Source organism: Phyllobates terribilis, unplaced genomic scaffold (assembly GCF_046119375.1).
Source record: "Phyllobates terribilis strain yellow unplaced genomic scaffold, ASM4611937v1 Scaffold_4__5_contigs__length_816908805, whole genome shotgun sequence".
NCBI lineage: Eukaryota > Metazoa > Chordata > Amphibia > Anura > Dendrobatidae > Phyllobates > Phyllobates terribilis.
The window spans coordinates 194,763,163-194,778,244 of record NW_027362764.1 but is presented as its reverse complement, the minus strand read 5'-3'; the positions used below and the strand labels follow the sequence as shown (position 1 = coordinate 194,778,244).

The following is a 15,082-nucleotide window of genomic DNA, read 5'->3' as shown; positions in this document are numbered from 1 at the left end:
AGGGAAATGGCTTCGCTTTAGACGACTCCAGACAAATGTGCACGCGTCCTCAAGCTCCAGAGAGGACAAAGTACTGCTCTTCCTAAAGCCTTCACAGTTTGTAATGAATATCGCTGGCACCTCCCTATAGAACACACCAGGTATTTATACACCCAGGCCAGGGAGTTAATTAGCCAGAGGGAGGTAGCTGCTGGGTCCTAGAGACAGCCAGCCTCTAAGAAGATGTCTGTACTGCCAAACGTAGAGATCTCCTGCAACCACAACTGCAAGGCGACTGTCTGTCACCTCTGATGCACCCGTGACAACAACGCCGGCATGGGAGCGGAGTATAAGGGCTCACTCACATGAATAAGTCAGACGGGTGCAATCGAATAAAAAAAAAAAAAACATGGATTGCACTCGGCCCAGTGTTGCACTCTGGGGCATTGCAAATCTGCGATTTATTTTCTCATGCTGATTCTGCCAAAATCGCAGCATGCTGTGAGAATCAAATCGCACGCATCCATACAAGTCTTTGGGTGTGTGTGAAACATCACACTGCACTTGGATGTCACCCGAATGCAGTGCGATTCCCGTGGATGCCATCAATAGAGAAGATGGAGAAATCACCTGTACTGCCATTCTGTCATGCGATAGGATCGGAGCACAGAGCACGGACACTCAGCTCAAGCTCACAGGTGTCATTAGCATATCACATCCGATGCCATACGCTAGTGTGACTCCAGCCTAAGTGGTTTTTATTTTAACGGGGGCAAACATTCAGATTGAGAAGAGGTTGTCCTAGTAGTGGACAACCCCTTTAAACTGAAGACCTCCTTCTAATTGGTGTTTCTTCACTGATTCTAAAATGGTTTCTTTTTCTTCTGTGCCCCTCCATTCTAGAGTAATAATGATGCAAATTTTCCCTTTAACCATCTGGGTCTATATCACAGGACTTCTCTCTGGGTGTTTGCATTTTCTCCATGGCTGCGGCCACAAAGAAGTCTTGTGGTATATTCCCAGGTGGTTGAAGGGAATAGTCGCCTACTTATTTCAGAGGCGCGTGATTTTGGAACTGAGGGGAACATGATAGAAAGAAAATCTATTGCAGAATCAATGGAACAGCACCAATTGGAGGAATTGCTCAGTTTAAATAAAAAGATTGGTTTAAAAAGCCATAACATTAGTAGTCTTCCAGTCCACTGATGTAGCACAGTACAGGAGAATTGATCTGTGTGATCGCTGCAGGGTCGGCATTCTGAATTTGTGAAGTTTATTAGATGCATTTTATATATGAATCAACTATTGAGAGATTACAAGACCGGAAATGTTTCTTAATATCAAATGGGATTCAGAGCAGTTGAAAGTTTCTTCTATAATAAGGGCCTTTTAGTATCATATCCTGGTTGGTCTCTTACCTCATAGATGTTTTTCAGATCAGTCATGGCTTCCTTCCTGTAATGAGTAGATTGCTGAGAATCTGCTGAGGATACATGAAGCCGCTTCTCAACGCCGGAAGTTCAGTCCTGTCATGCAAATTTGTAGCAAGCACCTGGAGGAGAGTTTGCCAAAGAAACCATTATTTGCTAATACTAAGCTGGAGGTCTCTTCCGTAGGTTGTGTGAAGAAACTTCCAGCTCAGTATTAGTAAATATTGTTTCCTTTGGCAAAAGCACATTTTTTTTTTTTACAGTTTTTTCGAAAATCGCAGGGAAAAAAAAAATACATCAGGAACCCATTGTGTGAACATGACCTAAATCTTTTATTAATATAGGAGCCTTGCTGGAGAGGCAGCTGGCTTTGAGCAGTTGTTGGATTTCTATTTATTGACCCATTTATACAATGAAAATCAGATGAGCATAAAAGACCTGAAGGCACAGCAAACAATAATACTGATATCGAGACAGTGGGGTCATAAGAGAGATCATTATAATGATGATATAACAGGAGGAATAGAAGTCTATAACCCTAAAATGAGACTGTTTTGTCAGATAGTATGAGGATTTAACCTTGGAGTATGAAAGGGCGAGACCAACAGTGCCGCTACCTAAAAGTCACTCCCTTAAAGAAGGACTCCCCTGAACTTTTTTTTTTCCCATTAAACCTATGTGTATGAAGTGTAGTGTCAGTTTAACGTGTTCACCGATCGTTGTCTTTTCTAAGATCCATAGCGATTTCTGCTCTTCTGAGTGACGTGACCACTGTTCAGACTGTCCAGAGCACTCTACGCTCTATGCATGAGCCAGAAGTCTTTTACAATGTAAAGGTTGACGACCTATAGGCTTACAATGTAAAAGCCACTTCCGGGTCACAGAAGAAAGTGTGTCCCGGAGAGTCTAAATCACTGTTACACGACTCAGAAGAGGAGCAGAATTGGTGCTGAACACCAGAGAAGATGATGGTAGACGAGTATATGAACACGCGCTACAGTACATACACACATTTACAGATTTAGTATGGGGGGAAAAATGGTTTGTGGGAGGGCTTGTTTACCATGAGTACCCCTCACACCCTGCTCTTCCATTAATCAGGGTTTACATGGAATCTCCAGGGAATAAAAAAATTAGAAGATAAGGAAGAAAAAAGGGTGAGAAGTAGTCTTATCTTGAAGGATACTAGAGGGCTTCTCATCAAAAGGGGTTGTCACAGTGAACCTTATATTCATATCTATTAGATTTTAAAATGTACTTACACTTCCTTTTTGTTTTTTTCCACTTCCAATGATTTTCCATTTTTGGTTTTCTCATGATGCACTGAGGATTCTCAAACAGAACGTCATCAAGGAACTGAAGCTGCTGTCACTTGCCCCTTCTTTTTCCGCCCTGTAACGGTGCGTCAGGGAGCTGGCTGCTGTCATAGCCCTGTAACGGGATGTCCTCAATGAAGTCCGTTTTAAAGGCTGGGCTAGTCTGTTCTACTGAGCATGCGATAGTTGTCAATTTCGACGTATATTTTTCCTAGTTCATTCTCTTTCAATGTACACTGCCAGTGTGCTCCCTCACCGGCTCTAATGAGAAGTGATGAGCCAGCGTTGGCGCGCACAGCCAATGTGCATTGAAAGGGAGAGAACACCGCGAGCATACAGAGCATGCGTCAGAATTGACAACTGGCGCAGAATTGACACTTCCCCAAAAATGCGCTGTCACCGATGACTTCCCGTTTCACAGTGGTGACTGCAGCGTGAGCCCCAGCTGACAACCCGATTCAGGGCAGAAAAAGAAGCAGAGGTGAGTGACTGCAGCTCCAGACCCCAATGATTTTCTATTTGAGAATCCCCAGTGCATCCTGGGAGACTCAAACATAATATCAGAAGGTGGAGGGGGAACAAACAAACAAAGGAAGTTAAAGTACAGCGGGAACTGTAGGGAATTTTTAACTGATGTACATTACAAAGCTACAGTAGTTACTCTTTAAAATTAAATGGTTAGATATTGAGCATTAGGTTCACTGTTGGGTTTCGGACAACCTCTCTCACCATGATGTTTAAACCTTTTTTTAATTTACTGGATCAATGTTAATTGAAGGAGACTTCCAAGCTCCTGCAATAGGAATTCTGCATCAAGAAACATATAGAAGAATAGTTTCAGGAGATCAAGTATCTGCCTATTCAGTTTTGCTTCCCAAGGGGATCAGGCAAGGGACACCTGGGATGCCTTTTTATAAGCGAAAAGCTTCAAAAGCATTCCACCTTAACGACCCTCCTCCACCCACCCCAAACACCATCCTGTGAGGAGCTTGTACCCATAGTCAACCAAAGCTGTGTTTAATAGAAAGTTTCACTACAGATCAGCCACATCCTGCCACTCTCTAAAGGTAAGAGTGCCGGACGTCCTCCTGCCTGAGTAGTCTGGCAGACAGTTTGTTGAAATGGGAGACAAATTATTTAGACAGGATGGCAACTGAGAGCTTTATACCAATTCTGGGACCCCCTGAACCCTCCCCTGTAAGTAAAGGATTCCTGCAGCAGTCACATCCTAGTGGAGAGACCCAAGGTCAGCGCTCCTTCAGTGCATGGGACGCCAGTGTCTTAGGACTGCACCTGTGCACCGACATGGGGATCGGTTCCTGTGCACGGACATGGGATCGGTTCTTTTGCACCCGTGCACCTGCCCTTTAGCTGTGTTGTTGTGCCTTACAGTTTCCAGCTCCATGGCGTCTGTGTAGTTGCACCTGCTACATTGCATAGTACGTCCCTCTTAGCAGGTTTTCTCTGTTGCCTCCTGTTGTCAGCAACGACATAGCAGAACAGCTGTTTGCGCCTAAGTGTGCAAAACCATTTCAAGAACAGTTAAACGTGAAAGGTCACACAGATTTCTCCAATAGCTGCAGCATATACTTGTCTTCTGTCACTGCACATCGACTTGTTTTATTACGCAAGCTTATATAGAGCCAACATGTCTGCAGTGCTTTACCAACTTTGTGGGGCCCAATGCAAACAGTGATGATGATCTAAATTTCTTAGCGATTTATACCTCTTGTGACTGTGTGAGGAAACCCACGTGACCATGGTCAGAATGTGCAAACTCCATGCAAATGTCGTCCCCGGTCAGATTTGAACCCAATGCCCCAGTAGCAGTACGGAGCACTGAGCCACCGTGCTGCCTACATCCAAATGCTATGGAAAATAGTGGAGCATGTTCCTACAGTCTGAGATTATCCAGACTAGTAACATGCCCTATTGTCAAGGCGAATGGTACGGCCTAGTTTTAGTTTAATCATACTTTTCTAGGAGGAATAACCAGAATGGCACAATGTAATTCTTTATCACATGCTACATGTATGATAACCTTTTATGACATTGGTGGTAGTGTGACATGCAGAAGTAGTGCTGTTGCTTCAAAAGCATCCAACAACTATAAGCGTTAACAGTCACAACAGACAGGAAGTGTTGTGCTTCAGAAGCATCCAGCAACTAGAGGGGTTAACAGTCACAGGAGACAGGGAGTGTTTAGCAGAGCCCCTGGAGGATTGTGGGGAACTTGTTAGTGTAGTCTGGCTGGAGCTGAAGAGAAAGGTGGTGTATGATCTGTATCTCCCAGAAGGCAAGTGAACAGAATTCAGGTCAGGAGGGAAGCTAAACACGGGTCAGATAGACTTCCTGAACTAACAGTGCAGAGTATTATTGGGCAGAAAGATAAGGAATTGTGTCACAAGTATCATCTCACTCATCAGACACCCCCCCCCCTCAATCTCCATGCAGAATAAAGAATGCTGTGCACTATTGTGTCCTTGTGAAGGAAAAATCTGTGGTTGTGTATGCATAGAAGTGTGCTGCTAAGAGATCTAATTTGTGCTGAATTATGCTACTGAAGAGACTGATGTTACTGTGTCTGCTTTAATAGACTGCACTGTTGTGAAGCCTGTTGCTTCAAAGAGTTAAATGGTAAAGGCTGTACTTGATTAAACTCCACTGTTCAACTGTTTATGAAGACTCTTGTCAGATGTGTCTGGTCAGCAATTGAATCTATCGTGTGCCTGAGAGAAGCTGCAGCCTGTGGTCGCCCTGGTTAACGTTTCCCCCAGGATTCCAACGAATTCATGAAACCCGTCTCGCCCTATCTGAACCTAGCGGCATGCGTGTAACAGTAGCCTACATAATTTACTTGTGTTTTAGCGGAATTGTTCTGCATATGATATTGATGATCTTTCAGATTGGTGGGGGTCCGACACACGGCACCCCCACTGATCAGCTGTTGGCTCCAATGGCTCACCTCTGTTCACTGTGTGGCAGCCGCTGCTGAGTGCTGCAGGACAGCTTATTGCTGAGTATTGTCTAGCGGCCATTGCTGGGTCCTGAAGATCAGCGACTATTTAACCCCTTGAACATGTACAGCGCAAGTCAGAACCTGGTGTATGCTCACTGGGTGAGCCCACCCCATACCCTGCTGGTGATCGCTGTGTGTTTATAGCCAGGACCCGCCTCTAACAATCGCAGGGGAGTGATTGTTAGTCCTGTTAAATGCCGCTATCAAACTCTGACAGCAACATTTAACATGCAACGCCATGGGGGCGCGTCATTCCATGCGCCCATCTGTACGCCTGTGACATTATCTCGGGTCACCGATGAGCTGCTTCGACAGCCTTGTAATGACCCCCATGCTTGTCATTACAAAGCTCCTGTGAAACACTGCCTCTGGCTGGGCTTCAAAGGAAACCCTGATTTTATTTATTTTTTACCTATGTGCAGCAAAATAAAAATAAAAAATCTGGAAAGAAGAAAAGAAAAAATACCCCCTCCCCATTTAAAAATTAAAGATGTTAAATACACAATGTGTCACTGCATCCAGAAAAGTCTTGTCTATGAAAATCTAAAAATACAAACTAAACAAAATTAAGATCTCCAAAATTCCGTGGTGTTTTTTTTTTTGTTTTTGTTTTTTTTTTTTGGTAGTTGAATGCTGTAACGAGGGATCAAAACGTTACATGAATCTCAAATGATATCAATGAAAAAACATCTTCTTGTCCTGCAAAATGTAAGCTGTCACATGTCTCCATCAGCAGAAGAATAAAAACGTTATAGGTCTCGGAAAATGGCGACAGAACCCAAAAATTTAGCAGAGCTAATAACTACTGATGAGCCATCCTAGAGACGGGTCATCACTATTACACCCCGGACAGCCCCTTTTAATTTTCGATAACCTGTAGATGCTGCATTATTCCCTACAAAGGCTTTTCCCTCCATGCTATAAATATGGTTTCTTCTTCTTCTGGGTGACTGTGACAGATGATATCACTTTTACTAACGCAGCTCTGCGTCTTCTCATGGAACGACTTGGCTGCTGTATGTGAGATGTGCACGCGGCTTACAGACTCTCCACAAATGAAACCATCTGGGAAAATTCCTGTAATAATCATGAAGCCAATCTCCTCTGTTTCCAGTGTATATAACCAGGGAGGGGGAGGCTCCTCTACTATTTTTTTTTTTTTTTTTTTTTGCCATTTGCAGAAGTATAAAGTTGAAAGTCTGCCATGTTCCCCAAATCTTCAGGCGTGTGATGCAGGAGGAGTGACTGCCCTGTGTGCGGATTGGCCTGGAGCTGCAGTGTCTGTGACCGCACCATTATAAAGCCGTCACGTACTCTGCTGCACAGATCTGCTCTGGCTGGATTGCATTACACAGCTTCAAGTCAAGGACATGCTCTGCACTTAGGAGAGCAGCATGGAGCGAAGCCGTGCCCGTAAGGACATGATAGCTGTAAGTGCCACAGGTTTTCTATAGTAAGGGGACAAGCTGTCGTACCCCGCCATGTGCGTTACTTTATTGCTACGGAATCGCCGTCCCATCTTTTTCTGTTCCACGTTACTGATTCTTGTCTGTTTCTCCTGCACTTAATGAAATACCTGGAGTGGATTGTGATCTGTGGATACTATGTTATGTTCTGGTTGAATGGAAATCGTATTAACGGAGGTAATACAACAATGTATTTCCATTTGTACAAAGGTATACAAGAAAGGATACATTAGGAATCCTATTGTCATTTCCGTCTCTTACAATGAGGTTTAAAATGTAAGAAATGTTAATAAGAAGCACAGAACGCAGTAAGAAACTGTCACCGTCCTCTAAATGTGCTGCACAATGACACTGATCCGCTTTAGGTTTAGGATAAGCTGATTTCATGCCTGAAGGTAATCAGTTTACAGCTACATGTCTGTCTTTCTGCCCGTCATACGCCTCTGAACTCCCCCATTAGGTGCTTTTTTCCTTAATATGACCAATACAATACTGCAATGGTAAAACACGAGTTTTGGCAATGCTTAGAGAAGTTCCAGAGCATTGCTCCCTCCAGTCATGGCTGCGTCATAATCCATGGAAGTACAAAGAGCACGTCACTGCGCACACCTCTGCACTCCTAAATGATCAGCATGCTGTCACTCACCTGGTGAAGACCGTGTCTCTTCATGTGCCTAATCCAGCTGTTATGGCTGCTAAAGCACATTCACACGGGTAGCTTAGAAGCAAGGGGGTCAAATACCTGAACCTGACAGGTCCCTGTTCAGGCTAGGAATGAAGCCCTTCTCTGACCCTGGTCTGTCCCTGCCTGACAGCAGAGGCTGGCACCCTAAGATAACGCAATGGCGCCCCTACTTGACAGTGGTTTACCCTGAATGTCCTTAGCAGCTCCTAGGATCTCTAGAGTAGCAGTTCCCGAAGGAAAAAAGGAATCACACACAACTGCAACCAACACAATCTACAGCAAAATTAATGAATCCAACAAAGTCTGTCACCAGCAGGGGAAGGTATTTTAAAGCTGCACCCAAAAGGTGATAGGGCAGACAGAGTAAATGGAAAAACACTTGTTACCTAAAACCTACAAAAAAAGATAACAGAACTAAAACACCTAAGGAAAAGGTGTATCTGTTGTGGCTCGGTGGGAAGAGGCGCCGACCACAGAACACAAAATCATGGGTTTGAATCCAGACGCATGACACCAGCCGACATAAGTAAAGAACTGAGGGATTTTCAATTTTGGCTTGCTGCCTAGGTTACCAGCCACTTGTGCGGTCTATCAAAGGTGGCCAGCCAGTCTACTAGGCAAGGAGAGCGATGATTACAAGCTCATTCCAGTAGAGCTTGTACGCACTTCAATGATCCTCAGTTGCTGCCGGAGCAAAGAAGCCTCTGCTTGGAAAATCAGAGAATGCACAGATTGGGCAAACAACATGACCGTGACACTGGTCCAAACAGTCAGGAGACGACGATCCTTGAGGATAGAGTATCATTCATTAAGGACACAGATTTTTTTTTTTTAATTTATTCATTAAAATCATGACATTTTTTGTTTTCGGTCAACTTGGCTGTTTGAGGTTTTGTGTAGTGAAAAGAACTATATTTTTAAATGCCTCCATTTATGGGGTGTGTATATATGATGTAATGTTCAATATTTATCAAAGGGGTTGTCCCACAATCACAACTAATCATCTTATCTATTCACAGGATAGTTGTCTGATTGCCGAGAGTCCTCCCCTCAGAGATCCCGGCCGATCATGCAATGGGTGGTCCTGAGTCTCACTTGTTAATGGAGGAGCAGTCACATGAGCACACTGTCACTCCTTTCTGTGCCTGTGGCACTGACAGATGTCAGAGTTCTGTACTATTCTCTCAGTGAGTCCCATACTCTGTGAATAGAGTGACAGCATGTCTGTGTGAACGCCGTTCTATTTGATAGAGGACAGGGAACCATTTATTTTTTCCAGTATACATCATGCAATATAAATACTGTATTTGTTGTATTTATTGTTATGCCTTGGTCTGACATGTCTTTAAAATGTGTGAAAGGTTTTCTGAAAGTCTAGCTACCGCAATGTAACCGCTCAGTTGCTGAACCTATGAAGATCCCTGTTGCAACTTTATTTTGAAGACTGGTTGCCTTGACTTGGCAGAAATGCTGCCCCAGTAGCCCCAGTTCCTCCCCAGCTCTACTCATTTGGGCCTCGACCTAACGTCTTCATCAGGCAGGATATTTGGTATTGTGCCCACAGCACAACATCTTGAGGTGGGCCGTATATTTGTACCCTTTTTTTTTTTTTTTTTTTTGGTGGACCGTCTCACAGGTACCACACCAGAAATCGATCGCTGTTTGCTTCTTTTTTAACACTACTACGTGCACAGCAACACACAAACATGAGCACGAGGCCTTTAAAAATCTTATAACCACCCCCCTAGCTAGTAGGTATCTCCATAATAACCACATAAACGCCATAACATCCACTATAAAAATGCTAGGAAATAAAGAGGTAAAGTGCAAAAATACCTTGTGAGGGGCTACAAAAGTTTCCTGTGAAGACAATGCCCATAAATGCTAAACTACAGAATGATGTACAAAAAAAACAACAACTTTCTACTCTGAGTGAGCGTAGAAGACCTAGCAAGACCAATGATTCTAGGCAAATAATATACTTGCTAAAAATAATCCCACACGGATTACTGTCACTGATCGCTTCCTCAAGGGTGAAGGAAATGTAGTGGGCTGCTAACCTAATAATTATACGAATAGTGACTGGTGGGGGCAGAATGAGGCCACACTACAGTACCCAAGACCCAATTCAACCAGGGGCCAGGGATTACCAACTTGACTTTTTATTTTATCTGAACAGTTTATCAAAAAATCATGGACAAATAATATTTTTGACAGATAAATTGGAAAACCATAATTAGTCATTATCATTATATGTGACCTATTTCTATAGCCCATAGTTCTGATAAGACATCAAATGCATTCTTTTGAATCTGTAAAATAATGACAGTTACGATCAAAATTTGTAAGTTTCTTTTAGCTGTAAAAAATGACGGGCACCTGTAAAAAATAAAATTTACGGACCGGGCAAAAAAGTGCCCTATTTTCGTGAACCATCCTGGATTTTTCTGTACGGTTGGCAAAACTGAGATTTACAAAATTATTGTGCGAATGATGATCTGTTTGGCGTTCAAGTTAATTTTGGCATCTGGGGGTCATTGGGTGTTTGTTGTTGGTAAAACACAACGTAGTTTTGAAGCCACATACTTGTGTAAAGTTCTTTAGTTTGACTGTATAGGGTAGTACCCTGTTCTTGCACAAATTTTCCAAAAATTGCTGTGTTTTACATTCAATTCACATTGTGTGCACAATTATTAGGTAATTTTTGTATTTTTTGATTTATTTAGTGAATCTAAAAGGTTACTAAATCTGAATATTTAAAAATGTAAAAAGTGAAGTTTTGTCTGTTAGAAGAATGTGTGTAGAATTGTTGGTCAACTATTAGTGTGTACAATTTTTATGCAACTAAATGAAAACATTTTCATCACTAGTTTTATTTTCATCTGTTAAAGTGAGAATGGTAACCAAACAACTCAAAATGTACAAACATACAGTACATCTCTGACATTTAAAAGAACTATTAGTGACCACTATAGCTGCTGTTCTTTTCAATAACAGTCATAAACCTTCCATTAATGGAGTCTGTCAGTTTCTTAATCTGTTGATTATCAGCTTTTTGGGCAGCACCAACCACAGCCTTTTAGAAACTGTTGAGAGGTGTACTGTTTTCCTTCGTTGTAAATCTCCTGTTTAAAAAGGACCCACAAGTTCCCAATAGGGTTTATGTAAGGTGAGGAAGGGGCCATGACATTATTCTCTCATCTTTAAAGGGAATCTGTCACCACTTTGGAGATATCAGACCTCTACAATGGCCATACAGGGTATAGAAAAGTAAATCTATACATACCTGTATGGCCCATAGTAGAGGTCTGATTGCAGAGAAAAGCGCTTTAATCAATTCTATGTTGTACAGGCTTGGCGCTGCCTATATGCTTAATTATCATATTCCACCCCCATCCCTGCACGTGACAGGCCCTGTGATGTGCACTGTGCTCCCTGACTTCCCGGGCATGTGCAAAGCGCCGCTCACAGAGCGCATGCTTTGCTTCATCCCGGCCCCATCTGCCTGTGCACTGCGCTGCAGGGTTCTATTGCGCAGGCGCCGGGAAGTAACTGACTCCCCGGCGCCTGCACAATAGAAACCTGCAGTGCAGTGGACAGAGAGACGGGGCCGGGATGAAGCAAAGTGCGCTCTGTGAGCGGTGCTTTGCGCATGCCCGGGAAGTCAGGGAGCACAGTGCACGTCATATACCTCCTACTATGGGCCATACAGGTATGTATAGATTTACTTTTGTATACCCTGTTTGGCCATAATAGAGGTCTAATAACTCCAAAGTGGTGACAGATTCCCTTTAAGGCCTTTACTGGCAGCCAAGTAGTAGAGACTTTGATGCATGTGATGGAGCATTGTCCTGTATAAAAAATCTTGGTTTTCTTGAAAGATGCAGACTTTTTCCTGTCCCATTACTTGAGGAAAGTGTCTTCTAAAAACTGGCAGTAGATTTGGGAGTTGATTTTGAGTCCATCTTCAACCCGAAAAGGTCCAACTAACTCCTCTTTAATAATACTTACCCATAGCAGTACCCCACCTCCACCTTGCTGGCTTCTGAATCCAAGAGGAGGTCTCTGCTCATTACTAATTGAGCCATGGGCCCATCTATCTGGTCCGACAGGTTTTTCATAAGTTTTATGGACTGATGAGATGAGATTGACTCCTGTCCTCCGATATTTCTTATTAAAAATGCAAGGGTCTTTTCTAAAAAATAATTGAACAGAAGTATTAGAACTGCTCACCTAATAAAGCATGGAATCCAAATGCTGCAGCTTCCTGGGAATATGTCAGAAATAGATAAGAAAGAAAGCTGTTCTGCGCTCTCTGGAGTCACGACAAGCCAGTAGTAAGGATAAAAATGTAGGTTTATTTGTCTACGTGTTTCAGAGTCCACCGACTCCTTCCTCAGGACAGCCGTACATAATATGGACTCTGAACGACCGGTGCTAAACATGCAATGCCATTGTTTTGTGCAGCATGAGCTGTAAATACGGCCATGGTGCTCCGGTTCAGCTGCAAGGCCATACCTTTAAGTGCTTTGGGGGAGCAGTACAGTCACTGTAAAGGAGTTGGGGCATGTATAGGTTGAAATTAGTTGACGGCAAACCTCTTGAAAAAACTCTAATTCAGAAATTCTAGTACTTCTGGAACGCCGGATTATACATCTAAAGTGGGTATGGAAAGTATTCAGACCCCTTTAAATTTTTCACTCTTTGTTTCATTGCAGCCATTTGGTAAATTCTAAAAAGTTAATTTCTTTTTCTCATTAAAGTACACTCTGCATCCCATCTTGGCTGAAAAAAAAAGATGTAGAAATTGCAAATTTATTAAAGAAAAACTGAAATATCACATGGTCATAAGTATTCGAACCCTTTGCTCAGACACTCATATTTGGGTCACATGCTGTGCATTTCCTTGTGATCCTCCTTGAGATGGTTCTGCTCCTTGATTGGAGTTCAGCTGTGTTTAATTAAGCTGATAGGACTTGATTTGGAAAGGCACACACCTGTCTATATAAGACCTCACAGCTCACAGTGCATGTCAGACCAAATGAGAATCATGAGCTCAAAGGAACTGCCCAAGGAGCTCAGAGACAGAATTGTGGCAAGGCACAGATCTGGCCAAGGTTACAAAAGAACTTCTGCATTATTCAAGGTTCCTAAGAGCACAGTGGCCTTCATAATTCTTAAATGGAAGAAGTTTGGGACATGGCCATCCTGCCAAACTGAGCAGTTGTGGGAGAAGAGCCTTGGTGAGAGAAGAAAAGAATAACCCCAAGATCACTGTGGCTGAGCTCCAGAGATGCAGTAGGGAGATAGGAAAATGTTCCACAAAGTCAACTATCACTGCAGCCCCCCACCAGTCGAGCCTTTATGGCAGAGTGGCCTGACGGAAGCCTCTCCTCAGTGCAAGACATATGAAAGCCTGCATAGTTTGCTCAAAAACACATGGACTCCCAGACCAGCGGTGTACATCGGAATCATGGGGCCCCATAGCAGAAGTTCTAATTGCCCCCCCCCCCCCCCCAAAAAAAAAGTAATTGTCGGGGTCACAGAAGAGCAGATATCACATCTTTCCAGCCTTTACATGGTAATTTTCCTCCTGCTGAAGTCCTAGATTCCTTTTTCATTGCCCCATAAAAGTGTGATGCCAACAAAAGTGTCCCCAAACACAGTATGATACCCCCATGGTGAATTCCTCCACATTCACAGTATAATGACCCTATTGTACCCCACCTCAACTCCCAAGGCAAAGTATGGTGACCCCAACACAGTATGATCCCCCAACTGTGACCCTCACATAGCCCTCCATGCAGTATAATGGGCCTACATACAATATAATGGCCCCACACCTCTCCACACTCCACACAGTATAATGCACTCGCCATGGTCCTCCACACAGTATAATGCACTCGCCATGGTGTTCCACACAGTATAATGCACTCTCTATAGTCCTCCATACAAGGGCTGTGAGGTCGGTAAGCCAAACCTCCGACGACTCAATTTCCATGACACTGACTCCGACTCCTTCATACATGGCTCATGTTTAAGTGATAAATTTACTGTAACACAGATTCATCTCAGCTAAAAGTCTAGACCCTTAGATCATGAATAGGACAGACATTTATAGGACATTTCATAACTTTCCCAAATTCTTATGAAAAAATATTCCCCACAAACTGCATTGAAGTACTGCACCCAATTTATTATATATTTTAGGAGTCTGAGTTGGTCCATTTTATACCGACTTTGACTCCACCAAAATGGGCTCCGAAGCCCTGCTCCATACAGTATAATGCACTCCCCATAGTCCTCCATACAGTATAATGCACTCCCCATAGTCCTCCATACAGTATACTGCACTCCCCATGGTGCTCCATGCCGTATAATGCACCTCCATGGATCTACATGCAGTATGATGCACCCCCCTGGTCCTCCATGCATTATAATGCAGTCCTCATACTGTATTATGGCCATCGGTCAAATAAATACAATATTCACCTCTCCTGGTTTCAGCCGATGCTCCAGTCCCCTCAGCGTGCAGTGTGAAGTTCCGGACATCTCAGAGCAGCGAGCGCCCTTTAATGACATCATACGTCGAGTAAGAATGATGGTAATGGAAACGTCTTCTGACGCTCCCTCCTCCATTGTCATTGCTCTCACTGCCCCCCCCCCCCTCTGGCTGTCAGCGCGAGCAATGATGTTGGACTAGAGAGCATCAGAACACGTTTCCATTCCCATTATTCTATGCGGGAGAGCGGCTGGGCAGTGCGGGTGCTAACAGGCAGAAGCAGGGCCCAGTGATGTGCGGCTCACGGGTCCCATAGCAGTTGTGTGGCCTGCCGCCATTGACTGTACACCACTACGTATATGCGCGCGCGCACACACACACACACACGCGTATATATATATATATATATATATATATATATATATATATATATATATATATATATATATATATATACATACACACACATTAGACATGGACTTACCCTCTCTGCAGATGATTCCACATGATGCGTTTCTCTGGTGCAGCCTCCCATCTTCCAGGGCCCGACTGCAGAGTGTTCTTGCAAATTGCAGGGCTGAAGTCAGGAGGGGGAGAGCGGAGCAGTAAGACGCCTACAGAGCAGGGGAGGCAGGGAGAGCAGGGGCCATGCTAGAGCAGCCCCTCTGCTGGAACTACAGGCCGG

The 15,082-nt window shown here is 43.6% G+C and overlaps 1 protein-coding gene across 4 annotated transcripts in view; it reads left to right on the top strand.

Moving 5' to 3' along the window:
• The window catches only part of SLC4A7 (solute carrier family 4 member 7), a 153,432-nt gene that overhangs the window by 39,099 nt on the left and 99,251 nt on the right, over positions 1–15,082 (top strand). Inside the window, exon 1 of one of the 4 annotated variants that reach the window (XM_073678018.1) lies at positions 7,020–7,174. The exons of the other annotated variants lie outside the window; for them this stretch is intronic. Within the exon in view, the coding sequence (XP_073534119.1) occupies positions 7,139–7,174 (36 nt within the window). The 5' untranslated portion in view covers positions 7,020–7,138. Of the gene's footprint in view, positions 1–7,019; positions 7,175–15,082 lie in introns of those variants that run through there. 4 annotated transcript variants of the gene reach the window in all.